General features: G+C 38.7%; 1 protein-coding gene and 2 long non-coding RNA genes across 6 annotated transcripts in view; 2 read left to right on the top strand and 1 right to left on the bottom strand.

Moving 5' to 3' along the window:
• Positions 1–5111, top strand: part of LOC144312894 (uncharacterized) — a 43362-nt gene extending 38251 nt beyond the window's left edge. Inside the window, exons 5-6 of one of the 2 annotated variants that reach the window (XR_013378542.1) lie at positions 602–643; positions 4826–5111. This is a non-coding gene — a long non-coding RNA (uncharacterized LOC144312894). The remainder of the gene's footprint in view (positions 1–601; positions 644–4825) is intronic. The other variant, XR_013378543.1, reaches the window with a different exon arrangement.
• LOC144312895 (uncharacterized) overlaps positions 1–8157 on the bottom strand; it is a 48580-nt gene extending 40423 nt beyond the window's left edge. For all 3 annotated transcript variants that reach the window (XR_013378546.1, XR_013378545.1, XR_013378544.1), the window contains exon 1: positions 7091–8157. This is a non-coding gene — a long non-coding RNA (uncharacterized LOC144312895). The remainder of the gene's footprint in view (positions 1–7090) is intronic.
• On the top strand, positions 7288–14299 carry MRPS30 (mitochondrial ribosomal protein S30). The gene is made up of 5 exons (XM_077896023.1): positions 7288–7903; positions 9270–9415; positions 10328–10433; positions 11774–11950; positions 13934–14299. The coding sequence occupies exons 1-5, from the start codon at positions 7324–7326 to the stop codon at positions 14203–14205; spliced, it is 1281 nt and encodes a 426-aa protein (XP_077752149.1). The 5' UTR covers positions 7288–7323; the 3' UTR covers positions 14206–14299.
• Positions 14300–15369: the final 1070 nt, after the last annotated feature.

Here is a 15369-nt window from a genome sequence, read left to right as displayed (position 1 = left end):
CAAGAAGTCTGGAGGCAAGCATCTGAGCTAGTGCATGACTTAAAGAAGATATTAATGTCCCACAAACACCTCTTTCTGCTTTTTATCCACTCTTAGAATGAGGCTTTTATCCTGACAGTTAATGTCTTCCTGCATCTTCAGTCCAGGAAGGAAAAAAAAAAAAAAAGAGTAGGGGGTCAAGAGTTTCCCTTTTTGAAGATTACCTTTATGTTCTGGAAAGATTACTTTCCCCAGTGACTTTCTTAATGAGGCAACAGTTGGGGAAATGGGTGATTTGATTAATCCAATGTGTTTATTCTTATAATATGACCATACATACTTGTGGGTGATCAATGCTTGTATTAGAATATAATAAAACTCAAAAATTATGATGAGAATATTTGATTCCTTGATGATACACCCAAAAAGATTTCAAAAAAGAGGGTATCTCTTTCCCCTCCACCCCATTTCTCTCTCATTTTCTCATATATACACACAGACATACATAACATTATAACATATACTATACTATTTGTATATTGTATATAATAATAATAATAATATTATATATACATATGTATGTATTTGTGTGTATATATAACTATTTCTGTCTTATTTTCAGCTGAAGCCCCAAAACATGAGGTACCAACTAATTCCATATTAGGTAAGTTGCTAGGCTACCCACGCAGGAATTGCAAAGAAGTTTATGAAACATGATTTTGTATTTTTTGACTCCCTCCCCTCAACCCAAAACACAGGACTGAGAAGATATAATGAGAGTCTCCCCCACCGACCTCATCATTGAGGGGGCAGGAGAGATGATTTTTCCTTATCTCCAGCTTAGCTAGAAAATGACCCTCTAATGGGACCCTTTGGTGATTAGTACTGGTGGTTCTGGCATTTGGGAACATAGTGGGCTGGTGTCTGATTCACAACTTGGCACCCTAGTGAGCTGGGGGAGAAGCTTCTGTGGGGAAACAGAGGAAGCCCACCCTAGCCTCCTTCTACAGCAAGCAGACAGCCTAGGCAGACTGAGATAAGGATGAAGAGAACATAGAATTTTAAATAAAGTTGACAGCATTTTTTTTCTGTTTCTTATTGCACTGAGCTGAGCATGTAATTACAGGATTAAGATATTTTTGTTCCTAAAAGCAACTGGAGGACTTGCCTAAGATCAACTAGAAAAAATAGTAGAACTTGCTTTACATTTTCCCCAAGATGCAGGAAAGAAGTAGCTTTTCGGAGCAGGTTTGAATAGGCAATCAGTAACAAGAATAAATAGCATCTCACATGTTCTTTTGAGTGTGTGTGTGTGTGTGTGTGTATACGTAGATATTCTTATATAGGAATATAATTTCTTGGAAGAATGTGCAGGAGGCTGCTAACAGTAATTGCCTCAGGAGAAGGAAAAGGAAGGACCGGGAGTGAGGAAGGAAGAGATTTTCACTGCCCACCCTTTGGATTCTGAATTGTTTACCTTGGGCATTTATTATTTTAGAAAAATTGATTTCAAGAAAGCCACTGAACCTCTGCAGTGGCTATGATTTACCTTTGTAAACATTGATTATTAATTACATAAACATGTTGAAAAGCAGCAAGTTTTGATCGATAGAACACCAATAGAAGCAGCTAACCAAGAAGATTGAGAATCTTGAATTAGTAGTCTCTTATAAATCTGAAGTGTTATCTACTCGCTAATCAAACTTATCTTAAGTGAAAATCACACGTGTTCTCATTTTAGTTATTTTGAAATTGAAATTTTCAGTTATCAATATGGCCAACATATATACTTTGTCAAGACAAGAGCTATCCTCTATCTGTGTACTGCTCAACTACCACACCATCACCACTGCCACCACCACCAATGATAAATACATACTTAGACTATTCAAGTTCTCAGGAAGGTACTTTGCAGATTATTTTTCAACTCACCCTTCTAAGAACAAATCATTATAACATGAAAGCTTGTTGTGCCCAAGATTGCGAATCCGAGAAACCGCCAAGGAGCCGACACCGATGCAAACACACGAGGGTTTATTTACAAGCTTGAGCTTGGGTCCAAGTATACCCGACACAGTGGAGCAGGGACTTGGACCCCGAGACTAAGAGGTGTAGCAGCTTTATAGGGGCCAGTGGCCAATGGGATACACAGAAAGTTGCACAGTCATGTCGGTCCACACGCAGGTGGCCAATTGAATTACACCTAACCCTATAGTATCTATCCATTTGAGCTGGCCTATTACTTTGGTCAGCATTGGTGCGCAGTTTTGGCAGGCACAAAGCAGGGTTACATTGTTATGCGCCGATTTCCGATTAGGGTGTGCCCAGCGGCTTGACTAGGGTGCGGCAGGGCTTTAAGCAATAAGCAGGTTTTGTGGGGGTCATACAGCAGGTGGCAGGTGCAGCACAAAATGGAATCAGTCCTGCTCTGCTTGTCCAGGGGTAGGGGATTTTTGTTAAATTTCCTGGATCCCACAGCTTAGTGCTATGTTATAATCATGATCTGAAATATCAGTAAGAAAAGCACCTCAGTTTATTCCTATAATCTTTGTCTGTGCCTAGGGTAAAAAATTTGCTCTGGAATTCGATAAACTTTGTGATTTTTTTCGATTGACGTACTAACCTTACTTTCTGTGGGAAATTGTCTGCAACATTATGCTATTGATATGTACTATAAAAATTGATCCCAATTCTATTTTTCATTTAGTAAATCATCCTTTGCCTGATCACATTTTTTCTTTTTTAAAAATATTTTATTTATTTATTCACGAGAAACACAGACAGAGAGAGAGAGTCAGAGACATAGGCAGAGGGAGAAGTAGGCTCCATGTAGGGAGCCTGATGCGGAACTCAATCCCGGGACTCCAGTATCAATGACACCCTGGGCAGAGGGCAGGCGCTAAACCGCTGAGCCACCCAGGGATCCCCAACCTGATCATATTTTTCTTGTTGTTAGATTTGCAGGATAATAAAGCCCTGAGTATTTCTCCCACAGTGGAGGACTCTATCCTGATTATAATAAAAGTTGAAATTTCATGGTAGCAAAATTAGAAATATAATTATTTGCTGTGGTAGTCAACTTTCTGACACTTATCCCCACAATCTATGTAATTGAGTTGATTTAGGTTTTCCTCTGGTATAATGTTAACATTATTTATAAATATTCCACCGTGATCTCCTATGTTGAGTAGCTTAGCAAAATTAAAACTCGGCTTGACCATTGCTATGCTGTCCTATTATCCCTATATTTCCGATAAGATTTTTAGGCCAAGAGAAAATATTTCAGTTTCTCTCGTGTTGCTTACTTCTTGGATAGGAAGAATCATGAACTGGTCAATATTTTGAAATATTTTCTTTCATACTTAGTATTATAGGTGACTTTCATATTATCCCAATTTCCTATTATTACTAAATTGTACATACAGCCTTAGGAAGTTGAATTACTACCTTTTAAGAATTCCTGGATCTCTTCCAGCGTATCATTCTAATGTACAAAACCATGGTCTTCATGGTCAGAGATCATGGCTTAAGGCTGGTTCTGGCCCTTGTGAGCTTGAGCAAATGTCTTACCTCTCAGGAAAATCAGTTCTGATTTAAAATATGTTGCTGAGGGAATTAAAACCATTGACATATATAAAGTATTTGGTACTCAACAAATGTTGTTTTGCATCATTTTACGTATGTCACCTCATATATCCCTGTAACAAATTTGTAAAGTGGGTACTATTAATCTGGTCTAAATAAGGAACGTGAAAGTGACAGAGCCAGATACTAGTTGTTGATCAGATATATGGTTTGCTCACTCTAGCTTATTATATGTATATATTTTCACTCACTCTATAGCTTATCTTTTCTATCCTTTAACAGGGTGTTTTTATTCACTTATTTTTTTCAAATTTCTATTTAAATTCTTAGTTAACATATAGTGCAATATTGGTTTCAGGAGTATTCAATGGTTTATCACTTACATAAAGTATCACTTACATACTTACCCAGTGCTCATATTAATATTAATAGGGTATTTGGCAAAGCAAAAGTTTTAATTTGATGATGCCCCATTTCTTAACTTTTCATTTTATAGATCATGCTTTTGGTCAACTCCAAGAACTTTTGTCTAGTCCCAGCACCTACAGGTTTTTTTCTCTTATTTTTTTCTAATTATTTTATTTTATTTTATTTTTTCTAATAATTTTACATTTAAATTTAAACCTAAGACCAGTGGCAACCTTAATAGGGAAGATCTTAATATCTATTTTCTTCTAGGAGAATGTCAATTAAATAAACACATACAGATAATTTCAGGTTTCACAAATTTTATTTCCTTCCCAAATCAACTCCCTCTCTCCAATGCCCACCCCAGTAAAAAGATAAGAGATTAAAGGAAAAATGCATCTTTTGTTCACAGGCCTTCTCTTATTTGACTCTCCAGGCTCCAAATTTTGGAGGCTTTCTCCTACCTACATTCAGTTGAGAATCTGTAACCACTCTCAGTATTGTTGCTATTGTCCCTGCTGGCCACAATCAGCTCTTTCCTGAAACATGGCAAATTATCTCCTAACTTGGTTTCCCTGCTTCCAAATTTGACCCTCCACAATCTTTATTTCCTAATCAGCCATAGTATTCTGGACTGAATTATGTCCTAAAATTCATGTTTAAACTGTACCCCTCAATGTGACTGTATATGGAGACAGAGCCTTTATGGAAGTCATTAAGGTTAAATGAAGTCCTAAGCTTAGGACACTAATCTGATAGGCCTCTCTTTATAGTAAAAGATACCAGCGAACTCAGACTTTTGCTGCCATGTGAGGATATTATAGACAGCTATCTTTTCCATTTTTTTTTTAAGATTTTATTTATTCGTCAGAGAGAGCACAAGCAAGGGGAGCAGCAGAGGGAGAAGCAGGCTCCCCACTGAGCAAGGAGCCTGATGTGGGGATTGATCCCAGGACCATGCGATCGTGACCTGAGCAGAAGGCAGATCCTTAACCAACTGAGCCACCCAGGCATTCTGAAGGCAACTGTCTTCAAGCCAGGAAGAGAGCTCTCACCAGAGCCAAACTATGCTGTCACCCTGATCTCAGATTTCCAGTCTTTAGAACTAGGAGGGAATAAATTTCTGTTGTTTAAGCACATCACTGCCTAATACAAGGAGTAATTATTTTAAAACCTAAATCATACTTGGACCTTCCTCTGAGTAGAAATATCCAATGCTTTCCCATTCCTCTCAGACTATTAAGAGCCTTAACAATCCTAGCAACTGCCTCTGGGAACCTCCAAATTCTGGCTCCTTTTCCTCCTAACCCATTTCCTTCTACTCTCCACCATCTATCTTTTCCTTCAGTGTCACTGGCCTCCTTCCTGGTTCCTGAGCCCAGCAGGCAGGTTCCCATCTCAGCATCTCTGCACCAGCTGTTCTTCCTGCTGGAATCCTCCTTCCCTAGATATTGGCCTCAGTCCCTTCCTCACTTTCTTCAGGCCTTTAGTGTCATCTTTGCCATGAGTGTGATGCTGACCACACCCTTTAAATTTCAAGCAAACCCTCTCTCTGGAGACTGCTTTGATGCTCCTTACTTCCCTTGCCCTATTTTTCCCATAGCATTTACCTACTTTTAACAAATCATATCATTTGCTTAATTTTTTATATTGCATTGTATGTTTCCTTCTGTTAGAGTGAAGCTTTCGTCTGTTTGGTTTACAGTACCCTGAGCACTTAGTTCACCGCCTAACACAACTGTTCATTGAATAAAACTGACAGAGGCGGGTAACTGGATTTCAGTCCCAATACTGCTCTTACCATGCTATATGACTTTCTTTGTGTGTTAATATAAAAGCTTTGGATCATACTAAAAAGAAAGCCTACTTACTTCCATGGTCCAGGCTTGATTCTTTCTCACCCGTATACTCTTGTGTTTATACTATATGGTCCTGCCCCAACCTTCACTACGCATGTTCTTTCCTTTCCCAGAGCCTCCCTCCATGGTTCATGATGTTGATAATCAGCAAATATTGGATAAATTGAAATTATTTTGATTCACTGACCGAAATAAGTATAAAAGCATATGAGATATATTTACTTATTTTTTTCACACAAATAAGTGTCACTTCAATTTAGATAATGCTGAGCACCTCACTTTCATCTTTCAAATACTGAATAAGGTTTAAGGATCTTAACTCTTTTATGTCCTCCTTTTGTTGTGTTAATGTCGAAAGGATATTTGAGATTCTGCTAGCAACTTCTCACAGAAGGTATTATTGTAATGAATTTCAAGTATGTATTTCTAAATGTCAGTTTAACAGACCTGCAACTTCATAGTTAAATTGCACCATCACTTCTAACGCAAAGGCATAACTTCCTTTTAGCGACAAAATGTGTGGTCTTCAATACCCTCAAGAATTACTGCAATAAATCCAAATAAGTATTTTTCCAGGTCTTGGCTATAAAAGATAGAGTCAATAAATTAGACGACCTGAAATGAGCTTACATTTTTATTTAGGGGACCTTTTTCAGCAGGTTTTTAGTGACTACCCACTATGCATAGGTATTGATTGATTGCTAAGGATTAAAAGTAAAACAGTTCCTTTCCCCAAATTGCTGACAGATTAGCAGGAACTGACTCATGTGCGATCAATAGTGAGTTTTAATACAGAGCAAAATACGAATACAATTCTTTATTTTTATTGTTATTTTCTTTTGCACCCCCCCTCGTTAAATCCAAGTGAGCGTATATTCCCCCTTTTGTGAATTAAAGGAATTAAAGTAAATTAAACAAATTATGTATCATTTAGCACAGAGAAACATGGAATTTCTTTCCCCAAAGATTAGCAGTGGTCACCTGTAAACGATGCTTCCATCATTTAAAAAAAAAAAAAAAAAAGGAGCATGTATTATCAATAAAACATGTTAAAACACTATTTTCAATAAATTCCAACCCTAAGAACCAACACACGAGGTGGGCTGCGCCTCACACAAATGAAACCGGTAAATTTAACCAAGGGCTAAAGGTCCCGGTGCAGAACGTTCCAAGCGAAATCTGACAAGAGGCCCACCCGGGCGGCCGCAACTCCACCGCGAAAGCTTCCCCCTTCCCCGCTAGGCCCGAGGGAAACCTACCTGCGCGCGCAGGTTCCGCCGTCGGCCTACAAACGCCCCGGCGCGCAGGAAACGAAGTCGAAGAAGTGATCTGATTGGTTAAGAAGTGAATGACGCAACACCCCTCAGGCCCACTGAGAATCGGCCTCCCCAAGCCCGGCTCAAAGGCCGCTTCCGATTGGTTCTTACGGCCAGAGCGCCGCGCCGAGGGCTGAGGTTAACTTCCGGGCCCGAACCCCCACCCCCGGGCAAAGATGGCGGCGGCCAGGTGCTCCAGGCTCGCGCTCCGCGGGCGGGGGTCCTCGCTGCACACTGTGGCCCAGGCCGCCGTCTCGGCTCCAGAAGTGACCGCCCCCGATGTCACGGCGGCCCCGGTGGCGCGCTACCCGCCGATTGTGGCCTCCCTGACCGCCAAGAGCAAGGCGGCACGCCAGCGGCGAGTGGAGCGGTGGCAGGCGTCGGTGCACGCGGCCGAGTCGGTGGACGAGAAGCTGCGAATTCTCACCAAGATGCAGTTCACGAAGTACGTGGTTTATCCGCAGACTTTCGCCCTGAACGCCGACCGCTGGTACCAGGGCTTCACCAAGACCGCCTTCCTGTCGGGCCTGCCGCCGCCCGCCGAGCCCGCGCCCGCGCCCGCCCTGGACCTCGAGGCCCTGCGCGCCGCGGCGTGTGACGGCCTCCTGCAGGAGCACTTCTACCTGCGGCGCAAGCGGCGCCCGCCCGTCTACGGGGACCGCGAGGCTCTGGCCTCGCCCTTCCTGGATCAGCTGGTGGCCGCCCTCGTGGGCCTGCTCAGCGCGCAGAACCCCGTCCTGGCCACCGCCGCCCTCGGTGAGCCTTGCGGCAGCCACGCCGGCCCGGGGAGGTGGGGACTGCGCCTCTTCCTTTCTCTGCAATGTTCATTTTCCCCTAGTCCTCGCGCCTTGCTGGGCGCCCCCGCCCCCCGGGTTTAATGCAGTCCCTGCGCCAAGAATCTGGAGCCTGGGTTCTGGGGCCTGTGCTGCTACCCTACTTACTAGCCGTGCAACCTTCCACGACTCCAGTCCTTCTGCTTCGTGAAGGTCCAGCCAAATGGAAGAGCAGTGTTGCTCCGCAGAAGGGACAGGCCTGGCGCTGTTGGCTTTGGCCCTTCCACCAAAAGGTTACATGACTGTATGGCAGCTCATGAACCTCTTTTAGCCTACTTTTGCTCATTTCCAAGAGGAGATTTACAGTAGTAGTACTTTATTGTAGGATTGTGAACATTGAAGGTGATGCTGATTAAAATACCTGGCGTTTACCCAGTACTTACTATGTACCAGGCCCCGTTCTAAATCTTGTATGTGCCAACCAATTTAAACCTCACAGTAACCGTTTAGAGGAGGTAGCACTGTTTTATAAATGGGGGAAGAACCAACCTGAGGTACAGAAAGGTAAAATGAACTTCGTCAGAGAACCTGTAGCTGGTAGATGGGAGTTCAGGATTCAAACCTAGCCATTTTGGGTTCCCAGGAAACAATCAGCAACTTCTATTAACTGTTACGTGCGGTCATGAAACATTAACGGACAGTTTTAAAAATACGTGTTTCCAAGGTATTGATTATTTTAGATCTACCGCCTGGTAGGTGTCTTAATAAATATTTGTTGAATTAATGTGATAACTGTAGGTGTGTGCTCAACGGAGTCTTGTAGTGTGCATGTTATTTCTGTCTCAGTTGGGAAGGAAGTGGTCTTGAGAGAAGCCTGGTGGATGTTGACTACTCTTGATTGTTGGCCTAGGAAAACTTACTTGACTTTGTCAAGACTCAGATCCCTCTACAAAAAAAAATGGAGGTGATGACAACTGTACATTCCTTTGAGAGTTATTGTGAAGATTGATTTAGTAATTGTGACTCCTATAAAAACTTTTTATTTCTGGCGAGCGATATTCCTGTTGGTCTTATTTCCTTTACAGTTTATTCTTAACTGAGACACCTCTTCCATTACAGTGTTTTGTGTATGATGGATGGCACAACTAGACAATAAATGTTTGAGCATTAAGTCACAGTCATCTTAAGGTAAATCATCATATAACCCAGACTCCATCTTCCATCAAATGTAATTTTTGATCATTTTTAATTTGAACAATTATTCTTAAGTTCTATATTGTTGGTATTCAAATAATAACCAAGTTTATCTAAATTATTAAATAAGAAAATTTTGAATTATCTTTTGACAGATCATAAGCGCCCAGTTCACTTTTACTGGTTGCGAGGTGAAGAAATTATTTCTAAGGGTCATCGGAAAGGTCGAGTTGATGCTTTACGATACCAAATAAATGATAAACCACACAACCAGATTCGAATATCCAAACAACTGCCAGAGGTAAGGAATTACTGCATGTATATCTACTGACATCTGGTGAGGAAACGTCATAGGTAACTTAAGTAATGGGCTTCGTAGGATAAATGCTTTTTCACTTTTTAACCTATTATGGTATGTATAGTTCTCAAATGTCAATCATTTTTAAGCAGGGTTAAGGCATCAGTTTTGAGGACCATACAAATCTTTTCTTACGATAAAAACATGGGGTACCTGGGTGGCTCATTCGCTTAAGCGTCTGCCATTGGCTCAGACCGTGATCCCTTGATCCTGGGATCTTGCCCTTGGTCCTGGGCTCCCTACTCAGCAAAGTAGTCTGCTTCTCCCTCTCTCTCTGCCCCTCCCCCCATTGCGTCCTCTCACAGACTCACTCTTGAAATAAATAGAATCTTTAAAAATATATATAAATAATTGATAGTAGTTTATGTTTGTAATTTATAATACACTACACTAATCATAAATCAAGGCATTTTTATCATTGTAAGCTGGTCATTTTTTATATTTATGGTTCTTCTGGAGAAAATAAGTATATTTGAGTGATGTCTGTGTGTCTGTACATACACATGCACACACACACTCTCTCTCTCTCACGTTTATTCTGTAAAGGTCCAGGCAGTGAATATCTTAGGCTTTGGGACCATAAGTCTGTGTTGCAGCTGTTCATCTTAGTTCTTAAATAGTGTAAAAGCAGTTACATACCATCTGTAAATGAATGTGCATGACTGTGTTGCAATAAAACTATTTGTATAATCAGGTGACTGGCTGGATTTGGCCCGATAGATGGTGGTGTTACCAAATCATTTTGTGAAAAATATCTTATTTTAAGATTCTTAAATCTATAAAGAATGTGAGTAAAATATGTACACTATACTATTGTTGTTGTGAATTTATTTATGACTCTTCTTTTTCTTTAAGTTTGTGCCACTGGATTATTCTATACCCATCGAAATCCCTGTTATGACTTGTAAGCCAGACAAACTTCCATTATTCAAACGACAATTTGAAAATACAGTATTTATTGGTAAGTTTTTCTTTTGAAATATTGTGCCATCATTGTGTACAGAGGCTCCTGTGCAGATGTACCATATAATTCTTGATGACGAAGAGGTTCAGGTAGTTTACAAGCAATGTAATTCATAATCTCAGGTTATTGCAATATGCACGAAAATTGGGGAAAAATACTCTTTCAGCTCACCATTTAAAATTTTGTTTCTACTGAGTTAGCAGCATTTAACTTTAAAAAATAGTTTTACATGTTAGGTTTTGTTGATATATTATGCAGAAAAAGTAATTTGTCTTTTTTCAAAAGTAAACCAGTAAAGGACCAGACTTGAGGCAGTGATTGGCTTTTTTATTAAAACCTTCTGTTTGAAAATAGATAGATAGATAGATAGATAGATAGATAGATAGATAGATAAAATCTGTTTATGCCACACACTGTGAGAACCATTAAGAATATAAAAATTAATAAGGCCTGGTGTCTGTCCTTGTGTAGCTTATATTTTTGCTGTCTTTTTGTCTATTAATTTATAGTTAACTTGAAAATTTTAAGAAACTAGCTTTATACTAGTCTTCCAGATGTATTTTATCAGCCCCTTCTGTGTCATCGTGGTCTTAGAGTGTGAATTATGGGAAATTTTGATTGAAAAGATTTTACTATTAAAGTCAAGAATATCAGCATTTCATGAAGTATTGGCTCTCATTTTCCTTACGTAGAAATATAGTATAAAAATAATTTTCCAAAAAACGTTAGGAACAAGGTGGAGACTAATGAAATGTTTTTATCATTTGGAGAATAAGACAAGGAAAATAACGTAGCTCCCAAAGATGAATAAAAGATTTGAAAAAACTAACGGAATTTCATTTTATTTATTTATTTATTTATTTATTTATTTATTTATTTATTTATTTATTTATTTATAAGATTATATTTATTCATGAGAGGACACAGAGAGAGAGGTGGAGACACAGGCAGAGGGAGAAGCAGGCTCCATGCAGTGAGCCTGATGTGAGATTCGATCCTGAGACTCCAGGATCACGCCCTGGGCTGGAAGGAGGCGGTAAATCGATGAGCCACCCAGTCGTCCCAGAACAGGGAATTTTAAATAAATTTACATACATTCTTTTGATTTATCCTGTGTCATCATAGTGGGCTTGATGATAGCTAGCAGGTTGTACTTTCACGTGAAGTTTAACTTCATTCTATAACCAATGAAGTAAATCAACTTTGCCACTTGTGTATTTTGAATACTGATCACACAACGTGTAGAGGAGAAAGATGAGTTTGAAGCAAAAACTAAGGACGTATGCTCCAGATGTTCACATGCACATTTCATCTGAAAATTTTTTTTTGCTCTTCAGGCTCAAAGACAGCAGATCCATATTGTTATGGTCACACACAGTTTCATCTATTACCTGACAAATTAAAAAGGGAAAGGCTTTTGAAAAGGAACTGTGCTGATCAGATAGAAGTTGTTTTTAGAGCTAATGCTATTGCAAGCCTCTTTGCGTGGACTGGAGCACAAGCTATGTATCAAGGTAAAACTAATTTTATGGCATTATTCTAGGAAGATACCTGTGACATTTTAAGAATTTAGTGGTTTCTCTGGGTTAAGTGTAAGTTGAATCTTAACATTTTGAAAACTTTCAATGACAAAATACAGTAGTTTTAAAATTTGTAATTAAATATTTTACATTTGCAATTGGCAAGTGGTGTTTAGTTTTTTTAATCTTTTACTTTGACCGCTTTTGTGTAAATATTTTTTCTGATGCCCTTAGGCATGTGAATGACTATAGCCAACTAAGTCAACTCTGGAGATCATAGCAGCTCTCTGATGCTGGAAAGAGAAGTGCTTTGGTGGATTTAATTTTATATTAAATCACAACTCTTCTGTATAATATCTTTGAAGGCTTTATGCAGGATGTGGATTAAGAGATTGTTTATTCATTCAGTAAATAGTGAATGCTTTTTGGAACCAAGCAGTGTTGGCCTTGAAGATGTAGTGTTGAATGAAGCAGGCAGATCCTGCTGTCACTGAACTTACAGTGAGGAGAGTAAAAGATAATAAACATGTAGTATTTTTAGTTAGTGGTAGTAGTGTGGAGGAAATATACTGTGTAAGGAATAGAATGACTTACAAGGTATAGGTATAAATGAGATAAGGGGCTGAATGTATTTAACTGGAGTAATTCATGTTACACTATATGTTGGCAAATTGAATTTAAATAAAATATTTTCAAAAACAAAAATAAATGGAGTAATTGAGGGGAGGTCTCTAAAAAGTGGTATTTGAACAAAGACCTGACTGTTGAATAGCTGCCTAAGCATAAACTTGGAGGAAAGACACTTCCAGGCAAAAGGAATACAAGTAAAAGTCTCTGAGGTAGGAACGGACTTGAAGTATTTAAAGAACAATGAAGAAAGGGAAAGAGGAGAGTGATGCAGGATGAGATAAAGGAAGCCAGAGGCCATATCAAGAGGACTTTGAGAGCCTGCTGGGAGGCATTTGGATTTTATTACAAAACCTGAAGTAATAAACTGTAATGTGTAACCAGATTAATCCTATATGAGTTCCCAGGAGGAATTTAATACAGATTTAATTATTTCTAGGCTCACCTTTTTTTCTTCATATATATGTATATAATTTCTATTAATCCTTTACTCAAAATTGTTGAATTAAATGGAGAGAATAAGAATAGGATTAAGAATGAAGCAGAAATGGAGGAATATTTCTCAAAGACGTTAGTTAGAATGTCTAACGTAAAGTGCTTTTTTCCTATAATTAATTACAGGTGCTAACCATATTATTCATTGACTGTCTTCATTAAGGCTGATAGAAAATATGTAGAAGGAAAAAAAAACTGCTTGGCCTGGCAGTGGGATTTAAAAGTGTTAAAGCCAGTCAATCTAGAAGAAGAAGCAGCCAGAAAATTTGAGTAGTAAAGGTATTTAAAAGCATCCTGCAACCAATGACACGACACCAAGGCATAAAACCAATTTCAGAATATGTGAAGGAAGAACAATTTGAGGATGTGATTGAAGTCCTTAAAAAGTCCTTTTTTTTTTCTGATGGTATTTTTTTTTTTTTTTTTTTTATAGATTTGGTGAAGTAAATGGCCATAATGGTTATTAGGTGCTAGATGATACCGTACCAGAAAAATGAGTGTATTTGAAGGTAGTTAGTACCAGATGTAGGGGAGATCTGCACTGAAAGATCTTGCTGCCTTTTTTTTTTTTTTTTTTTTTTTTAAATAAAGTGACTTGAGGTAGAAAGCTGTTGAAGACTGAAGTTTCTGAGAATGTGTTGTAAGTTTGGGGATATTAGAAGGGAGAGAATAATTTTTGATGCAGAAATAGAATATAGGATTAGATTGGAGATGAGGAAAACTTTGAGATCTTCAGGAATTTGGTAGGTAAAATATCTAGGTTATAGGGAATATTTGATACCCTCTAATGTGCAAATGTTTTGTTTTGGTAAAGTGTATTCTGTATGTAAATTTCAATATAACTTTTTTCTGTAGGATTTTGGAGTGAAGCAGATGTTACTCGGCCTTTTGTCTCTCAGGGCGTGATCACAGATGGAAAGTACTTTTCCTTTTTCTGCTACCAGTTAAATACTTTGGCACTGACTACACAAGCTGATCAAAATAACCCTCGTAAAAATATATGTTGGGGGACACAAAGTAAACCTCTCTATGAAACAATTGAGGATAATAATGTGAAAGGTTTTAATGACGATGTCCTACTTCAGATAGTTCACTTTCTACTGAACAGACCAAAAGAAGACAAATGACAGCTGCTGGAAAACTAAGAAGAAATAATTGATTCAGGACTTCAGGCATATTTCATTTTCTCTGAAGGAAAAATAAAAGGAATTTTAATGATGAGACTTGTCAAATGCATTATTTTGAGACAAATATTTCTTATGTTAACCTGTGATTAGGCCTCTCATCCTGTTCAGAGTACACACTGAAAGACTTAATTTTAGATAGAGTATGTTGATTTTCAGGTAATTTTATTCCTATATGACTAATTGATCAGATCGGTTGAGCTGTCTGCAATACCTGGTAGTTGTTGCATGTGGTTTTGAAACTAATATAAGGACAGTAATTCAAAAGTTTGAGAATATGTAGATGTGTTAGATATTTCTTTCTAATTTCTTCATTGATAAGACGATGCACTTTCAGAGTCCTACTCAAACTGCTTTAAAACTGTTCCATCAAGTCCTACTCAAACTGCTTTAAAACTGTTCCATCAACAATATTTTGCAAGTAGAGGAAACTGAGGCCCGGAGGAGTTGAGTGAGACTCTTCTACAATTTCACAGATAACTAATAATACACTGATGAATTATATGCAACTTGAAACTTAGGTTCTTAGCACTCAGAAGTAACATTAACAAGCACAGAATTTTTGTGTAATGCCAGCACCTAACACATGGCACATGGTACTTAGGAGATACTTGACCCAGGGGCACCAGATTGGCTCGCTCAGTAGAGTATGTGACACAATTTCAGGGTTTTAAGTTTGAGCCGCATGTTGGGTGTAGAAATTACTTAAAATCTTTAAAAAAAAATAAGGGGGGAAGGTGCCTGGGTGGCTCCGACAGTAAAACGTCTGCCTTCTGCTTAGATCATCATCTCGGTCCTTGGATTGAGTCCTGCGTCAGCTCCTTGTACAGTAGGGAGTCTGCTTCTCCCTCTTACTCTCCCCTGCTCATGCTCATTCTCTCTATAAAATAAATGCAATCTTTAAAAAAAGTAATATTAACATATTTTGTGTTTTGCTCTATCACCAAGATTAGGAAACTGGGTTTGCTATGTTTCAAAATCAGTTGTCAGTAAAATTGTTAATTTTGTTGAGAATTAAGATTCATTCAGAACATTTATAGTGAGAAGAATTACCTTAGTATAATCATGCTCGTTATTTTACATGACCTCCTGTTGTGAATATTTAAA

This window comes from Canis aureus, chromosome 4, assembly GCF_053574225.1.
Source record: "Canis aureus isolate CA01 chromosome 4, VMU_Caureus_v.1.0, whole genome shotgun sequence".
Lineage (NCBI taxonomy): Eukaryota > Metazoa > Chordata > Mammalia > Carnivora > Canidae > Canis > Canis aureus.
The sequence above is the reverse complement of the archived record's forward strand: the minus strand, read 5'-3'. Positions and strand labels throughout refer to the sequence as shown.